The sequence below is a fragment of the Pseudorasbora parva genome, chromosome 5, assembly GCF_024679245.1.
Source record: "Pseudorasbora parva isolate DD20220531a chromosome 5, ASM2467924v1, whole genome shotgun sequence".
In the NCBI taxonomy this organism is placed as follows: domain Eukaryota; kingdom Metazoa; phylum Chordata; class Actinopteri; order Cypriniformes; family Gobionidae; genus Pseudorasbora; species Pseudorasbora parva.
This window is the reverse complement of record NC_090176.1, coordinates 38,948,430-38,965,952: the sequence shown is the minus strand read 5'-3', so window position 1 is coordinate 38,965,952 and position 17,523 is coordinate 38,948,430. Positions and strand designations below refer to the sequence as shown.

Genomic DNA, 17,523 nt, shown 5'->3' with positions numbered 1-17,523 from the left:
GTGCCATGTGCTCTGAACTGTAGTAAACAGGTGCTGTGAATTAAAGCCCTGGTGTAAGAGGACAGAGAACAGCAGCCGGGCAAGGGCTTTTTTGCCCTTCCAGGGGGGCATCAGCAAAGGTGCTACAACAGGAAACATGTAATGGGTCCATTAAACTACACACAAACACAAGCACCTCACAAAAAACCCTCGGCTGACATTTCAAACAGACGCCTGTCAAACTCTCACAAATCCACAGCCTCCAACCTGTTAATTACTCTCCTGCCATTCTTTAAGCAAGTTTTGATGTGCACTGCAAACGGCAACTATTATAGGTTGTTACGCTAAATATAAACCATTGAGACTTTGACATTTGATCCCTCAGTGCTTCATTTAAAGGCAATGTGTGTCATTCTGCACCATTACATCAAACAGAAAGGCAAAAATGTTAAAAATAACACGTTACATTACTACTATTACTATTGCCCATTAAGCAATTGTTCTGTGTGGGATATCCAAAACCAATCCAACATGAACTGTGTAAAATAGAGCTTATTTCATGGAATATTGTATCCCATAATGCAATGCACTCATCTTGTGATAAATAACAAGTATGTAAGTACACTTTTCTAAATAATTAGCCTTCGAGTAGCTTGCTTATAGATATCTATGCATATTAAAGAGGAGAAAGTATTTATACATTTGAACTACACATATCACCTTTGACCTCTCAGTAGGCCCTGCACAAATTAAACACAGAAGTAAGTAAGTAGGGCTGCTTGATTATGGCAAAAATCATAATCATAATAATCCTGATTAGTTTTGGTCAATATTGAAATCACGATTAGCCTATTTAATAGGAATGCCACAATTCTCAATATAATATTGAAACATTCACTTTCACGGTTCAATACGCGCTTGTTTTGCATTAATTTAAATATTTCTATTTCTCTCCCTTTGAAACATTCCTCTCAGTTTATTTCAGCTCTGTTTGAATGTGCGTGTGAGTCTACGAGCTTATATGAGCAAATATCTAATCATATGCACTAAAGTTAGGGGGTGTTTTAAAGCCTTAATTGCTAGATAAACATTTCATTTGCGTTTTACATGTGCTGAGCACGCGCACTAAAAGCCTGTTAAACACACGTGATTACTGGACTAAGTAATCTTACTACGCTAATACTGTCAAATACACACAAGGTCAACATATATAAACACAGTCGGTTATGTCTAAAGTGAAAGTAAAATCGCATGTGTCTGTATATGAGATGCGAGCAGGTCTAATCAGGAGCCTAGTGATTGTGAACACTTGTCCTTAACGGCACAATTCAACTATAAAATTATGTTAATAAAACAACAAAAGACAAAGAGAAAATCACTCACTGCTCTTGAATAAAGTAATAATACAGTAGCTTTAAATCAATGTATATTGTATATTGAAGACTATGTAGTTTTAATTTTAGCAGAACACAAGGGAAGATATTTTGAAGAATGTCAGTAACCAAACAGTTAACTGGAGCCATTGACTTCCATAGTAGGAAAAAAAAAATACTATGGAAGTAAATGGCTCCAGTTAACTGTTTGGTTACTGACATTCTTCAAAATATCTTCCCTTGTGTTCTGCTAAAGAAAGAAATTCATACAGGTTTGAAAGAACTTTACGGTGAGTAAAGGATGGCAGAATTTACATTTTAAAGTGAACTATCCCTTTAAGTAAAATAAAGAAAGAGTATTACAATTTAAAAAAATCTCCTTAACCTTTTCTCTTTTTTTTATTTTCTCTTGTCATTTGATTATCATAAATGCCACTTTAAGAGCTAATGCATGGATTCAATATACTGTTACACACGTGTGTTCTTTCTCAACTCTGCACATTTACTTCAGACAAAACCCATTGTGCTTATGTGATTTACGTGAATCTTCAACAAGGCATTTTCTGTGTACACATTTAGGCGTGTATCTGAAGCCCATTTGCTGATGTGGTTCAACCTTTATTTAATGATGAGAATACGCTGCATTATTTACACTACGTGAATAGTTTAGGAGAATATATACAAGTTATATATAATATACAAGTATATAATAAGGTCTTACAAGTTTGATGACAGAATTTTCATTTTGGGTGAACTATGCCTTTAATTGCCTGTTAAGTTTGGGCTTTTAGGGAGAAAGGAAGGTGCGTGGGATGGAATGTGGCATTAATAGTTTTACCTCAGTTATCTTGTTTTCATAATCGTTGGAAGCCAAAATCTGAAAATCAATTAAATTAAATACAAAATAAATGTGTCCCATTTCATTTAGAGTTTTTAAGATTGGGAGGTTGGCTTTGCTTTGAGAGGAGCACCAATAGTTTGCGAGTCTGGGGTCAGACTGCGAACCACAGGATGACAAAAAATGACTTGAAATTAGTTTTCATTTAGTTATATATATTATATATATATCTTGACTAAATACCAAAAACCTAAAAATATATCTAAAACCCCTTTATAGATTCTGTCTAAGAACACGTACAGTTTGCTGTGCGAGTGCCACGTTGATGGGACGGCGTGTGGCAGCACTTAGCAGGCCGCTGCCCACAGAATGAAGAGAACAGCAGGGGGTAGCAGCGTCTGGCCTGCCCTCAGCTGCTGGGACCCACACACTCTGCAATGGTCTGTTTTTATAGGCAGTGTCTCTAATTAGGGGTGCACAGGTTCCTGGGAGAGCGCTAAACCAGATGTGCAGTGCTGTAAGGCAGTGGTGGCAGAGGCTGGCTCAGGCAGTCCTGTCGACCCTGTGGGATGGGGAATCATGGGTAGGAGGAGGTTCTTCTAATTGAGGATCTGGCCTGATATATGGCTTTATAATTACAGGCACTCACTGCACGTTTACAAAAGAGGCAATTATATTAGGCATCTGCTCTGATGTTTTTATTGGGATGCCAGAAAAATGTATTTGGAAGGTGTTATTCCTATGTTCCTTCTCTGCTTTAATTTCCTTTAGGAGATTGATGAAAACATAATAAAAAAATAAACCAATCGTATAATCATAAATACTTACTTTTGTATTGTTTCTGTTTTATTAGATTTTAAAATGTAATTTATTCCTGTAAAGGAAAGCTGAATTTTCAGCAGTCATTACTATTCACTCTTAGAAGAAAAGGTTCTATCTGTGCTACGTATTTGGAACCCATAAAATATTCTATATAGAACCCTTTTTATGTGCCAAAAGGGTTTTATCCTGTCATTATAGAACCTTTTTAGCATTAAAGGTTCTTTAGAGTTTACTCAAGTATGAAAGGTGGGGTTGACTAAACTCCAAAGAACCTTTAATGCTAAAAAGGTTCTATAATGACAGGAAAAAAACCTTTTGGCACTTAAAAAGGGTTCTATATAGAAGCTTTTATGGGTTCCAAATACGTAGCGCCGATAGAACCTTTTAAGATTCTATAGAACCTTTTCTTCTAAGAGTGCAGTGACATATGGAAGCCAGTTTCCGACACTAAATAAAAAATAAAGAGTAATTGCGAATTTTTATCTCAGAATTCTTACTTTTTCCTCACAATTGCGAGTTATAAAGTCAGAATGAGATATAAACATGCAACTGCGTGATATAAAAATCACAATTCTGACTTTATTTCTCAGTGACTTTATATCTCTCGCAATATTGTGAGAAGAAAAAAAAATCTGACTTTATAACTCGCAATCGTAAGAAAAAAAGTCTGAATTCTGAGATAAAAAGTCACAATTACTCTTTTTATTCTTTTAATAAGTGGCGGAAACAGACTCCCATTGTGACATGATTCTTGAGAAGTCTTTGTAATACGCAGATTTGGAGCTAGAAAAATATTTGTTATTATTACCAACGTAGAAAACAGTGTTGCTTAATATATGTTTGTGGAATATACAGATAAATATACAAACCATCTTGTCAGGATATAAAAATAGTACTGACCCTTAACATTCGAATGATGGTGTATATTACAATTTAAATAAATACAATTAAATCTTTGCCTTGCGCTTGAAGTGCAAAATGTGAGCGTCTTGTGTTAGTGTCTGTTGTGCAGGCATATGCATGTGTTTGTTGGACTGAGCTGCATGGTGACAAGACTCCCTTCTTATTCACCCAAAAACCTCCGTTCCCAAACACCAGAGTCCTGCCTGCAGCAGGACAGCAGACGTTTGCTTTGGCAGTAGCTATTATCACGGGACCTTAAACTGTTCCCCCCTGGCTATGCCATACAAATGAGTTCAGCACTTGTTTCCCCCACCTCTTTCCATTCATAATCTTCAAGCATTCCTGTGCAAGCAACTCAATTAGAGGCTGCAAACCCCTTCACTTCAGCATAGAGTGAAGAAGCAGGGCTGAATTGAGCCATCGGTAAAACAGAGGTCTGTTTAACCTATTATCCTGCTGTTTTGGGCATCAGGCAGGGTCTGGCTGTGAGCCGGAGGCTGTGGTGATTTATTTATTCACATTCATCCATCCAGAGGGCGTAAGGCCAGCATTTCTCATCTCACCCATTGAGAAGCATTGAGTGAGACTTCTCATAACATTGCATGCGCAATAGATTCACTGAAAGTACACAAAAAGGGCCTAAGGAACGTGCCCATTGAGTAAAAACCCGTCTGGGTGTGATGGGGAAATGCGGCTGTGTTGTTTTTAGTGGCGACTGTGCTTTCAATCGGCGTGTCGCCCTGTCAGACGCAGACCATAATTAACATGTAAAGTGCACGGCATTGGCATGCACATGCACTTGGCTCAGCAATGGAGCGTTTCAGCAAGACGTGCACTCATAGCCGACGCCGACTCCTTTCATTGTTTGCCTCTATTTGTTATTTTGGGGCCTGTCGGGGCAAATGCGTTTGGCGTTCACATCGTTGGCAGGACGAAAGTGATCTGCAGGAGTGAGCTACATGTTTTCAAAGCTTTTTGGGTTTAAATTCAAGACGGGGTGATGATCCATCATTCTTGTGTCTTAAAGAGTTTACTCTTACCTTTATAAGTCATGGATGACTGATGTGGGGCTACATACTAAGCATATTTAATGACGAGAGATTTGTTTTAAATACTCCTATCAGCACCAAAGTCTGTGCATGTGAGCTACTGCACGAGTGAAAAATAGCAGCGTTCACTGTACAGTATATATCAATTTTAATTAGTTTGTTATGCTAATAAATAAAAAATAAAAAGCTAAATTCTTAAAACATAAAATAATTGAATAAAATAAATTTAAACTATTTATATAAAATAAAAAAATTATTATAGCATGATAAATTAGATGTATATATATATATATATATATATATATATATATATATATATATATATATACACTGTGTGTGTAGCAAAAGTGCTAGCAAAGTGGAGTTAGTAGAAAATACAGATTTACAACGAGGTTTACAGCTGTATGAAATGTCAGTGAAACTGTACAGTGAAGTCTATAACAACATATTCAACGCTGCGTGACTCCAGTAGTGCGTGTAAAACTGCCGAATGTCCAAATAAATTTACAGTGCTGCACATTTTGGCTCAAATGACAAGGTGGACAGATTTTCCATGTGCACAGTTTTCATTTTTTACAACAACGATCACCATTTACAGGAAAACCGAACCTTCTCTCCCCAAGTCAGCTAATGGGCAAATGGGAATCATGATGGGAAAAACAAGAGAGCCACTTTGTGCATGCTGAACACTCACTCTTGTGGTGGGTCTGCTGAATTTATTAGAACATAAATTGATTTTTAAATACGCATACGAATTTTATCGGCACACCATTCCAAGACAAACGCTCTGCGATGCATATTTATCAGGACTTTGCTCTACTGAAGGGCTTGCTTTATGCCACCACGCCATGAGCTGACATCGGCCATCAATGAAAGCCCTGTGTCTGTGGGTTGGTGTGGAGAGCCGTGAACACCTGAGTGCCCAGAGTGAGACCACATCAAGCCAGGCCGATGAGAAGTCCAAAGACACAAGCCGGGAAGGGGAAAGCCCTACGCTGTGTTGAGCTAACAAGCCTCACTAAACAAACTGTGGGCAGTCAGCTCCGCGGCGGCCAGCGTTAGTGGTCACAGATGCAGCAACTCTCATGGCCGACTCATTACAGTCATAAAAATGCAGAGGCCCGTGTTTGATTAGTGATTGGAAGTAATTTGGACATGTGAGAGGGTATGTGGATTTATGGCACTAAAAGTTACTGTGGGTGGCTGGACAGTTTTATACACAGGTGAAGATTGAATGACTTTCAATTTATTTGATGAGGAAAGCTTTTTTTACACATTTTTTAGCGTCGTAAATTAGTTAGCAAACGTTAATATCATTAATTATATCATTAACTATAACTAAAAACTTTTTTGTTGCATTAAATAAAATAAATGTCAAATGAAAATCAAAATTAAAATCTAAAATAGACCCATTATAATCATAGTTTTTTTTTTTCATTCTTTGCTTAGGGGTAAAAAGAATAAAAACAAACAAACAAACAAACAAACAAAAAAAATAATGCAAATTAGGTGCGTTTCCATAAAGTTCTTTGAGCGGATGACGGTGGTATTGGTTACCTAGTAACCAACAGTAAATAAAACATATACATTGGGCAAGATATACATTTACTAGCAGTGCACCTTGCCATTGTCAAATTAAACACTATGCACAGAGGAAATGCAGATTTTTTTTATGAAGGCACTATCAGCAATGGCATTACGATGAAGTTGAGCCCCATACATATGGGAAAGACAATGTCATTAGGATTTTTTTTCCTAGTAATCAGACATTTTATTCACAACCTTTGGCTACGACATTTCAGAATGTCAGAGGCCACATTTGACATATTATGCAAAATTATTATTAGTGAAAAAAGTCACTTGGGTTTAATACTTGCTACTTTAGAATTTATTTGGCAAATGCACTTCCATCTCCCATGGTTTTGCATTTACTCTTTTTCACGTGCGAATAAAGGGGATTTTCCATTTCTACAAGCCCGGCTCCAAAAAAGTTGGGACACTGTACAAATTGTGAAAACAGAATGCAACTATGTGGAAGTTTCAAATTTTAATATTTTATTCAGAATACAATAGATGACATACCAAATGTTTAAACTGAGAAAATGGAAACTTTTAATTTTAAGGGAAAAAAGGTGATTTTAAATTTTTCATGGCATCAACACATCTCAAAAAATTGGGACAAGTCCACGTTTACCACTGTTTGGCATCCCCTCTTCTTTTTATAACAGTCTGCAAATGTCTGGGGACTGAGGAGACAAGTTGCTCAAGTTTAGGAATAGGAATGTTGTCCCATTCTTGTCTAATACAGGCTTCTAGTTGCTCAGCTGTCTTAGGTCTTCTATGTCACATCTTCCTCTTTATGATGCGGAAAATGTTTTCTATGGGTGAAAGATCTGGACTGCAGGCTGGTCATTTCAGCATCAGGATCCTTCTTCCACACAGCCATGATGTTGTAATTGATGCAGTATGGGGTCTAGCATTGTTATGTTGGAAAATGCAAGGTCTTCCCTGAAAGAGACGACGTCTGGATGGGAGCATATGTTGTTCTAGAACTTGGATATACCTTTCAGCATTGATGGTGCCTTTTCAGATGTGTAAGCTGCCCAAGCCACACGCACTCATGCAACTCTGCAGACTTGGGTCGTCCTTGTCCTCTTTAGTCTGGATGACATGGCATACCAGTTTTCCATAAAGAACTTCAAATTTTGATTTGTCTGACCACAGAACAGTTTTCCACTTTGTCACAGTCCATTTTAAATGAGCCTTGGCCCAGAGAAAACGGCTGCGCTTCTGGATCATGTTTAGATATGACTTATTTTTTGACCTGTAGAGTTTTAGCTGGCAACTGCGAATGGCACGGTTTTCTAGAAGTATTCCTGAGCATTCCTGTATGTAATGCAGTGCAGTCTAAGAGCCCGAAGATCACGGTCGTCCAGTTTGGTTTTCTGGCCTTGACCCTTATGCACAGAGATGTTCCAGATTTTCTAAATCTTTTGTTGATATTATGCACCGTAGATGATGATAACTGAGAAAATCCTTTCTGATATTGCTCCAGGATTTTTCGCCACAGCATTGGGGGAATCGGTGATTCTCTGCCCATTTTGACTTCTGAAAGACACTGCCACTCTGAGAGGCTCTTTTTATACCCAAGCATGTACCCAATTGACCTGATAAGTTGTAAATTAGTCCTCCAGCTGTTCCTTATATGTACATTTAACTTTTCAGGCCTCTTATAGCTACCTGTCCCAACTTTTTTGGAAGGTGTAGCGCTCATAAAATCCAAAATGAGCCAATATTTAGCATGACATTTCAAAATGTCTCACTTTCAACATTTAATATGTTATCTATATTCTACTATGTTGTATTTCTTTTTATTCACAATTTGTACAGGGACCCAACTTTTTTAGAATCTGGTTTGTAATTTTTGATGCTATACTTCAAAAAATTAACATAAAAACCGCTAGTGTCTCTTTCGGTTTAAATAAGTTCAGTTTCTACTATAAAGCAGCTCTCCAGTGTGGTTATGTTTTAACCTGCAGACATCTGACTTCGACAGACTAAACAGAAGAAATTAAGATTTCCATGTTAAATAAGGCGGAGCCTCATAGCACACCTACCTATTATGTAATCAGGCATGGACCAATGGAAGCTTGAAGGCGTTTACCAGCCAGAGCAATATTTTCCATAAAGTTCACTTTTTTTGAACTCCAGAAAACGGACCTCACTTTGGGCCGATTTTGTTCTACATGACGCCACACCAGTATGTTCATTGATTTCACTTGAAGCATATTGGGGCCTTAAGAGCTACTGTGTGTGGCTGGACTGGATCATATCAAGAGTGCGTGCTAGCTTGATTACTTTCGATATGCTATTTGAACTTGCCAGAGTTATTATCATTAATTTAAAAAAAAATTGTTACTTGAAATAAAGTACACTTATGCTGATATAAAATAAAATATTGAAAACTTGAAAAAGTGTATTTGTGGCACTAAGAGTTACTGTGGGTGGCTGGACTGGATCAAGGCAAGTGTGTGCCAGCTTGATTATTTACAATCGCAGTTTCCTGAGCAGACACCCTACACTGACTTCCCCCTCATCCTCTCTCACAGAGTTACCCATTCACAACACTGTATTTCTCCCTTAAACTCTGGATGAGAGCCGAAAACCAGCTTGGCACCATGAGACCTGCAACCTACTCGCCCTGGTTCACCCCTAAAGATTACGCAACGACATGCAATCGCGATCCTCTGGGCATCTTTTAACAATGGTACATTATTGAGCCAGGAGTAATCAGTACCTTACAAGATCAAGAACATACACCTGTCCATTACATGACTAATTGGATCGCATTACAAAGAAGCAGAAGGGGGTACATAGCTGCCATAACACATCCTTGAAAACAAAGAGCAGAGATGAAAGACTCTGGCATTACAGCCACAGCAAAAAAAAAAAAAAAAAATGTCTCCCTCCAAACACTGTATTTCCCTTTTAAGGTGAGGTTGGAGGGAAGTCGAGTGTTACTTATAATAACACATCACACCTGCAGCCCAATCTGAATTAGAGGCTGTAACAGAAACGCCTCGTAAATTGTTGAGATGGTACATTTTTACAGCCGATGTTTTATACACAGGTGAAGATCGAAAGACTTGTTCTTTGATGTTGAAAGCTTCCAATCTATAACTTTTGTACACAATTTTTCACAAAGTGTAGCAAATGAGTACTGGGCATTATTACTATTATTATTAATAAAAGCCCACTGAAGTGCATTGAAACTCGCAGCATTATTCAATGTGTTGACGTCAATTCTCCAGAAACAGGGAGACAGGGCAGGACTTATCAAAAAGCCCCTCCCCCCTTTTAAAACGGCCAATAGCATTTTGTTTATATCACACTTTGACTAGACCCTTTCAGCTCAGTTAAGCCACAGTTTCCTCCTAATCTCTAATCATTTCTCATCATAATCATCATACAGAATTCTGTGCAGAATACAAATGAGTCCGATATTTTGTTATTTCAGCTAGCTGCCAAGGCAAAACATTTTTTGTTTTGTTTAGTCTAACTTGAAGAAGGCTACTAAAATAACTAAAACTTCATAATCCAAAAACCAATAAAAAAAATTGTAATTAATTAAAACTAAAAAGAAAAACTGAAAATATAAAAATAAAATAATATAATAGTATGCCGATGATACTAAAATAACACTGATACTGACTTTATCTAGTTTTGGTCCATTGAGTAAGACTCATTAAACTGGCATTAAACTGAAAAAAATAAAAATAAATAGAGATTATCTCCAAACAGGTTTTCTGTACTGTTCCACTGTTTGTCTTGCTTCAGGGAGTCCACATCAAAACACCATTGGTTGAGTTAAAAATTGACATATCGCCTCATTTAAACCAACAGAACAATATTTTGAAAGCACCACAAAGCCACAGTGTTTACACTCTTGGAGAAGCAGGGGTAAAAAAAATAAAAAATAAACACAGGACTGGCCATCCCTGATTTATAGTATTACAAAAACCATGTGCATCTTTAACTGCATGGCTCTATATGAACAACGAGCCAGTAATCGAATTTAAAGCCAACAAAATATTTGCATTGTTGCATTCCGAAATGTCTCAGACACCAAATTTGTTGTGTTGCTTTCTCAAGGGTTTCTATAATAGTTAAATTAGTGTAAACAGAAGACTGCTAATCAGATGAAATATGCCTAAGCCACAAATAGATTTTTCTGCTAATATTTATTAGATTTAACATTTTTGTTGCAAATGTATATATTTTGTCTAATTACGAATACTTTAAGTTCCAGTTTGGGACACTGGGAACTCAATGCTTATTCATAGCTTTATTCACATTATTTAAAGTTAGAATAAAGAAATGTTGCACAAAAAAAGTAAATAAATAATCACATAATTGACCTTTAAGGTGAGAGTATGGATGTAGTATGCGGTTTAGTGCAGTACTAGCAGAGTGTAACTTACTGTCCACTGGGCTCATGTAGTCAGGGAGATGACCAGCTGCGGCCCCCGTCTGCATGAGCAGGTCTCCATAAGGGCTGCGATGACTGGTGATGAGGTGATAGTACTCTGAGGGGTTGGCCCCAGGCGGAGGAGGGGGCAGGCCAAACAAGCTCCGTTCCTTCAGGTGTTCATGGGCCACTGCAAAGGCAGAGAAGAGTTTAGTGTTTCAGGAGTCACACACACATAGATTGGGGAGAGTGCACAATGTTTGTCACATGACCTTATACAGTATTTAGATACGGTATCCTCCCCCCATGTAAAGCGCTGTGAGGACCCAGAAAAGCGCTATATAAATGCAACAAATTATTATTATTATTAAAGGAAGTGTATGTAAGATTGTGTCCAAAACTGGTACTGCAATAACTTTCAAATGACTGTAGAGTGATGTATCCCCTCTCCCCCTCCCCCTGACTTGAGGTTGCCAGATTGGTTGCAGGATCCAGCAGGAACGTTTGTAACTGCAGCTGTGGTAACTAGAGCAGATCTGGCAACCCTGATGCAGAAACACAACTGACTTCGTGTTTGGTCGATAGGTGGAGGGTGGAGCTTCAGGCCAAAACACAACATGTCAACATCAACATCAGTTGAGGGCTGCAACAACAACTTTTAAATGACAATATCCTGGCCGGACTACTGTTGTCAGTGATATAAGTATTTGAAATTAACATGATTTCTTAATGTCTAGTGACATATCAGGGCCATTTAATGATTCATTGAAATACATTTCTTACATACAGTTCCTAAAGATTTTTAGTGTTAAAAAATGCCTACCAGATGTAATTTTAAAATCAAATTTATAAAACTACGTAAATTATCAGGCTAAAGATTAGCAATTATTTATTAATTTAAGCATTTTGTGTGGCAGATGCTCTGGGGTAAATTGTGCCAGTGGCTGAACTAATATTGATAGCAAGTTTTGCCTTCAAATATGAAATATTATTACAAATGCTGAGTAATGCTGAAATCAGTATCACTTCACAATTTATTTCTGTATTTATTTGCAATTTAAATTAACTTTTTACACACACACGCGTCGTGTTTCCATGTTTTATGGGCGTAATGGATTTCATACTGTACATCCTATCCCTCTACACAGCCCCTACCCCTAAACCTACCCATCACAGGAAACATTCTGCATTTTTACTTTCTCAAAAAAACTCCTTCTGTGTGATTTATAAGATGTTTTCCACATGGGGACCTAAAAATGTCTTTGTGGGGACATTTTGTCCCCATAACGTAGGGATTACCAGGTCTCTCACACACACACACACACACACACACACACACACACACACACACACACACACACACACACACACACACACACACACACACACACACACACACACACACACACACACACACACACACACACACACACACACACACACACACACACACACACACACACACACACACACACACACTTACTTTACTCTCCCTTTGAGCTCCTTACCTAAGCTTTTACACCTGCTCCTAGTAAACCCTAATCTAAAGGTGTCAAAGGCAATACATGCAAGTGATATATTTATTTTTCTGTCTGCTTGGGTCAGATAACTTTTAGTGCCTCCTACGTTATTTCCGTAACACTCGTCTACGCAGAAGAAATAACAGCAGTTCACGTCCATGCAGCTTAAGTTATGGGACGCTCAGGATGAGGGGGAGGGGGGTCCACCTCATTCTTGCCTGCTTGGCCATTCATACCGTAACAGCTCTATCAGGAACAATTAGGCCCCAGCGAGGTTAAAAAAGAACAGGCGTGTGTTTGTGCTGGATTCATGGCAGAACAAGGCCGTTTATTTTCTCCACGCTCGCCGGATCGTATAACTGCGTCCCTGGAGGGGCTCAGAAACGGTGTGAGGAGGGGCGCAGCAGAGGCTGGGGCTAAAAAAGCCCTGAGGCAGTGGACCAATGAAGGCAGATCAGCAGTCAGAACACTGCTCTGGGGCTTGGGACATCTTAAGTGATCTTAATCAGACACTCTTCATGGACCTTCTGTTAAACGGAGAACACGATGACTTCTGCAAGACTGAAGCTCTGTCACAAAGTTAGTTGACTGTGACTCAATGGACGTAGGGCTAAAAAAATCCAATTTGGACTAGGAGTGTGGTATTTTATGCAAATCATTGAATTAATCACCTGTAATTCTTTTATGCGAGACCTTTCAAAGTGTAGTTAAACCGCTGGGAACACAGTGTATATGAAATGGTCGAAAAAAGGCTTTTTAGTTTTATTTGGATTCATTCAAGCTCAATTCCGACCATTATCTCTGCCGTCATTTAATCACCAACACAATCTTTTCCACATTGCTTATTTAAGTGTGAAAGCAGAGCCATTACTGGGAAGAGATAATGATTGGTGACTTATCTTTGGTTTTGGCTGCTCGTCCAAACCTGTTATAGTAACAGGGCAAAGAGGACCATCCTTTTGGCAGGGGAGATAATGTTTTCCTTCCCACTATTATCTATTTGCATATTCAGGCTTACATGCCACGTAAGAGCAGTTCTACAGTAATGTTTTTAGCACACTAAATGTCCCAGTCATTGACACAATAAAGGAGATAAACAATGGTAGAGAGCTTCTGTGGCGTTTGAGTTTGTGGAGGAGCAGAACCATTAGCTTCTTTCCTCCTTGACTTATGTTTGTATTCTTCCTTCTAGATAAACTCTCATAAACAAAATCCATTCTCAGGTGGTATTCCAAACCTGTTTTAACCGGTTCCAAAACGTTTGAATGTTTTAAGTGAAGGTACCTGGGTGACTTTCTTCTTTTGAGCACAAAATAAGACGTTAGCTATGATGTTAAATTGATCAAATGGAAGTGAAAGGTTCCCAGGGGCTGTCAAGCGCCAAAAAAAGAAAAAGCACAATAAAAGTATTAGAAAAGTGCTTAATTTCTGTCTTTCCTTACACATCATTATCATATGGCTTCATATAACAGCACATTAATCACATGGATTACTTTTATGGTGCTTGTAGTGATTTTTGAAGTCACCATTCACTTCCATTATTGAACATTTTGCTAAACATCTCGTTTTTCACAAAAAGAAAAAATATGGATATAGAAAGACATGAGTGTGAGAATGTTTTTATTTATAGCTGAACATACAATACAATTTAAAATGTTGGGGTTGGAAAGATGTTTAAATGTTTTTCAAAGCAATCTCATGCTCAACAAAGCTGCATTTATTTGATATAAATAGCAATATTGTAAAATATTATTACAATTTAAAATAACTGTTTTCTGTTTTAATGTATTTAAAAACATTACATTTGTTCCTGTGTTGTCAACGCTGAATTTTCAGCATTATTACTTCAGTATAGTGTCACAGGATCATTCGAAATCATTCTAATATGCTGATTTGGAGCTCAAGAAACATCATCATTATTATCAGTGTTAAAAACCTGTGAATCATTTGTCTTCAGGATTTTTTTGATGAATAGTACATTCAAAAGAGCAGCATTTATGTGGAATAGAAAACTTTTGTAACACTTTACAAGTCTATGTCACTTTTGATCCACGGCAAAAGCACACTGGTACGTGGAGAACAATATGACACTCACCGTCAGCAGGGCTCAGTCCTCGTGCTGCGGAGATCATGGAGAGAGTGGGGCTGCTGTGGACTGATCGCAGGTAGTGCTCCATGTGTGGGTTGACATATGGGTGTGGGGGGTTGAAGGGGGATTCTCCTGTAGCTGCAGCGTGAGGCGATAGTCGGATGAGAGAGATATCAGAGATAACTGGACTGCCAGCTAATCCATGAGGTCTAGCAAAAGACAAAGAAAGAAAACCGCAATTAGTTTCTTACACAAAGTCAGGCTGCCACAGGGTTTAAGTGCTTAAGTGTAGCGTAATTAGGGAAGTTATGTGCAAATCCATGTCTTAAGGTCACGTAAAAATAGTTTTTAACATCACTTTATTACTTTGTCAGTGACAGTCCTTAATTATTTCACCAAAAACAAGCTCAGAACTCATCAGGAAATAACCGTTTAGTTTCTTAATGCTTATTCCTGATTTTATGGTGCACAATTAACCGACTTTCCTTTTTAGATGACATCACAAATCCGTCTGGCTTCCTTCTAAAAGTGATAATACTCACTTTTCACAATTCAACACATTTCTGATGGATAACATAAATCTCCTCCAAGATATTCAGTTTCACTTTGAAAACTGTTGCATATTAAAGTAAAATAAATAATTAAAATGGTTCAATAACAGTTTGATTCGACATTCTCGAGAAGCTAAATTATAGATATTTTAAATGTTTTTTTTCAAAATTATATTTACATATAATTATAGATCTAACTTTTCTATAGATCTAATTATAGATCTAATTCTTATCTCATTGCTATATCAAAATGTTGTTTTTCTTGTTTTAATGATGTTTCAAGATTTTTTTTAAATAACACGTGTACACACACACACACACACACACACACACACACACACACACACACACACACACACACACACACACACACACACACACACGTTGGTCTATGTGGTTTACAGGGACTCTCCATAGGCGTAATGGTTTTTATACTGTACAAACCGTATTTTCTATCCCCCTACACTGTCCCTACCCCTAAACCTACCCATCACTGGAAACATTCTGCATTTTTACTTTCACAAAAAAACATAATTTAGTATGTTTTAAGGCCATTTGAATTATGAGGACATTTGATAAGTCCTCATAAACCACATTTACAGTGTAATACCAACTCATTCTGAGCTTGTTTCCTTCATGGGGACCTCAATTTAGGTCCCCACGGTGACACGAGTCCCCACCGGGATAGAAAAACATGAAACACACACACATACACACGCTCTACATTCTTGATTGAACTTAGTTAGTCAGGTCCAGACGTAACATCTGAAAGCACCAATTGGACTGTGCTTGGGCTTCGGACCTTTACTGTAAAACTGGTCATGTTTTTTTTCAACAACACCCAAACACAGACAAGTTACTCCTTCCTTTACGCCTGGAGGTAGTGAACAAGTCGAAACTGAGAGAACTGCAGTACATGGTTGGTAGTAATGTTTGTGTGGGATGGATGCCTCTGAAGACGCACAAGCCTGAAGTGTTATGATGAGACTGCTTAACGCCCCCCATTTCTCAGTCACTGTTTGAAGAGGCTGATGTGTAGAACAAGAAAATGGAGCAGAAGTTCACAGATAGCCCACAGGTCATGGTGAGGATATAAATGTGTCACGTCTTGGCAGGTATCTGCGCCGCCCGCATGCCAGCCCAAAGAACACCAAGCCAGGAGGCAGCTGTAACTCTTAACATTTCCTGAAGGTAGAGAACAAATCTCTGATCTTCTGTAGCAAGAGGACTTTGAAGAGATGTTTGCGTGCGGTTCCCACAATGACATATTAGCATACGGTGGTTGAACACTTGGATGAGAGCAAGATCAGAACCTGATGTCCTGCATTTACATTTACGCATTTGGCAATGCTTTTATTCAAACCTTATTATATAATCCGGACGCTAATGTCAAACTGATTCTGACTGGGTAATGCTGTGTTTGACCAATCAGAATTAAATATTTGAAAGAAAGCTCTTTGTTGCAGATGAGTCCCTAAATGGAGTGCTCTTGTCAGACAGTGTTAAATAAAGCAGACCTGTCTATGTCCCCATACTACTTTACTTTCCACTGGGAGAGGAAATGACCATGCTTATGAATCAGTGCCTGCGTTCCACAAGGGTGTGTTCCGCGTTTGGGCTGCAAATTATGGGGGGATGGTCGGTTCTTCTGGGGATTTGATGGCAAGCAGGCTACGACTTTAGCTACACATTCATTTTGTTTCGAGGAAAATTAGACCGTACTCAATGGGGATGAAACAAAGCCTTTGCCTGAATGAAAGGGAAATGTTTCCTTTAAGAAAGTGTATGTTATTTACATTGGTTTGACACGCGAATGAAGAGGATTACAGATTGCCTCCATCAAAATGTATTTAGTTATGTGCCAAATCCTTAAAGTAACAGTTCTGTCATCATCTACTCACTGTCATGTTTTTCCAAACCAGGGAGAAAGTTCAATCCTGCTCTTTTGCATACAATGAATGTGAATGGTGACCAGGGCCTGTCAAGTTGCAAAAATGACCAAAAGCACTTTAAACGCATCATAGACCCTGTTTACACCTGGTCTTAAGATGTGTTTTGATCAATTGGATCACAAGTAAACGAGGGAGACACATCCCCGTTTACACCTGGTGTTTTAATCCATCTCTTTTGCCCACTTTCAACCACTTCTGTCCTGATTTCTTTGAGGGCAGGGTCTATGGGTGGCAAATGTATGTATTTTGTCAGAACTTTCAATCTAATGGACAAAATAAATGTAAAGAGAACAGCAGCTTCCGTTGCTGCTCTGACAGCCACAAGACCATGCCAAACACAGAGTACCTGTTAGAAATCAGGAACGGTGAGAACACCGTGCTTGGTATGTCTTTCGTTTTTATTTATACCAAACTTTAGCTGACAAAGTTTAAATCCCTTCTAGCTACCACGCTTCCCATAATGTTTACACCAGTAGGTG

General features: G+C 38.3%; 1 protein-coding gene across 2 annotated transcripts in view; it reads right to left on the bottom strand.

Annotated features, from left to right (window-relative positions):
* gli2a (GLI family zinc finger 2a) overlaps positions 1-17,523 on the bottom strand; it is a 93,790-nt gene that overhangs the window by 17,552 nt on the left and 58,715 nt on the right. For both annotated transcript variants that reach the window (XM_067444235.1, XM_067444234.1), the window contains 2 exons: positions 14,548-14,750; positions 10,946-11,122 (listed from right to left, as the gene is read on the bottom strand). In XM_067444235.1, the coding sequence (XP_067300336.1) occupies positions 10,946-11,122; positions 14,548-14,750 (380 nt within the window). The remainder of the gene's footprint in view (positions 1-10,945; positions 11,123-14,547; positions 14,751-17,523) is intronic.